The sequence below is a fragment of the Dendrobium catenatum genome, unplaced genomic scaffold (genome assembly GCF_001605985.2).
Source record: "Dendrobium catenatum unplaced genomic scaffold, ASM160598v2 original_scaffold_110179, whole genome shotgun sequence".
Lineage (NCBI taxonomy): Eukaryota > Viridiplantae > Streptophyta > Magnoliopsida > Asparagales > Orchidaceae > Dendrobium > Dendrobium catenatum.
Genome location: NW_021428614.1, coordinates 1 through 1,514, shown reverse-complemented (window position 1 = coordinate 1,514; position 1,514 = coordinate 1). Strand labels below are relative to the sequence as shown.

Below are 1,514 nucleotides of genomic sequence, written 5' to 3'. Positions count from 1 at the left end.
GGGGGAAGATGGGTAACTCCAGTGGGCGATCTGGCACACCAACCATGATCATTTTTCCCTGGGTCTTCAAGAGAAAGATCAATGGCACAATATCGTGCTTTGCCGACACAGTATTTATTATACCATCCATGGTGCCCATTGCAGCCTATAAAAGAAAGTTTTTCAACAGTTGGTTGAAAAGATGAAACAGAAGAAAGCTTGGCTATGCTGGCGTGCGAGATGGCCATAGTTTTTCTATATTTACGTTTAAAAATTTCACCATTGTTATCTGTTTTGTGGGACTAAACTCCACAACTAATGTCCAATTTCATATTTTTAATATGCCACTATGCCAGTTAGCAGATTTTGATGTTTTGCTGACTTTCCAGGCAATCTCGAGGGCTTTCTACAGTATTTTCAAGTGAGTAAAGTGAGTCACTGAAAAGGGAAATTATTAGGCGCGCGCCACTAGATATAAAGATGCATCCGGATTACTGGATGCACTGCGTACGCTCTGCTTACACTCTGCTTCACTATGCGTATTTGTAGATACACAACAAATAAGAAGCAAAATCCTCACAACTAAATATTTGTTGCTTATTTACTGCGTATCTACAAAAACACAATATATACGCAGTAAATACGCATAGCGTAGGCAGAGCTTAAACATAGGGTACGCAGTAATCTAAACGCATCTCTACATCCGGTGTCCGCACCTAATAATCTCTCAAAAAGGAAAATTATTGGGTGCGGACACCACTGAAGAATGATACATTACCTGAATCTGCTGAGGATCGCTGCTAACTATAAACGCATCAGCTCCCAAAGTTTTAATGGCTTCATCTTTCTTATTTAGAGATGTGCTTATAACAGTGACCTTCATTCCAAAAGCCTTGCCAAATTTGACTGCAACATGGCCAAGTCCTCCAAGGCCTACAACACCAAGGTGCTTTCCAGGCTCATCGAGACTGAAGGTTTTCATGGGATTGTAAACTGTTATTCCTGCACACAACAGTGGCGCGCCCTTGTCCATCGCCAAGCTCTCAGGGAACTTCACCACAAAATGCTCCCTAACAACAATCAAATCTGAATACCCGCCATAAGTGATTGTCCCATCTATGTCGATTGAATTGTATGTTAATATCATCTTTGAGCAGTAATTCTCAAGGTTATTTTCGCAACCATCACAAGAATGACAAGAACCAACCAAGCAGCCAACACCCGCTTTGTCTCCTACTTTAAACTTTTGAACATTGCTCCCAATTTCTGTAACAACACCGACAATTTCGTGCCTGTGGAAAGCAATGAGGCATAATTGTAAGTCATTATAATGAAAACTCATGTTTTTTTTATGATTTAGACTTCGTTTGGAACAACTTTTTATTGCTTTTTAAAGCAGTTTTCTAGTAGAGATAAAAAAAAAATTTCCTAAAAAGTTACTTCAAAAAGCAGTAAAAAGCTTTCCCAAACGAAGTCTTAGATACAAAGGCATATGAGACCTATGAGTACAAACCCTGGAACTACTGGGTAGATAG

General features: G+C 39.6%; 1 protein-coding gene across 1 annotated transcript; it reads right to left on the bottom strand.

Annotated features, from left to right (window-relative positions):
• Positions 1-4: 4 nt before the first annotated feature.
• LOC110100932 (probable mannitol dehydrogenase) lies at positions 5-1,509 on the bottom strand (the record flags this gene model as incomplete). Its single annotated transcript, XM_020828653.2, has 3 exons — positions 5-145; positions 758-1,271; positions 1,493-1,509. Coding segments are annotated over 3 exons (672 nt in total), but the record flags the coding sequence as incomplete, so codon positions are not given.
• Positions 1,510-1,514: the final 5 nt, after the last annotated feature.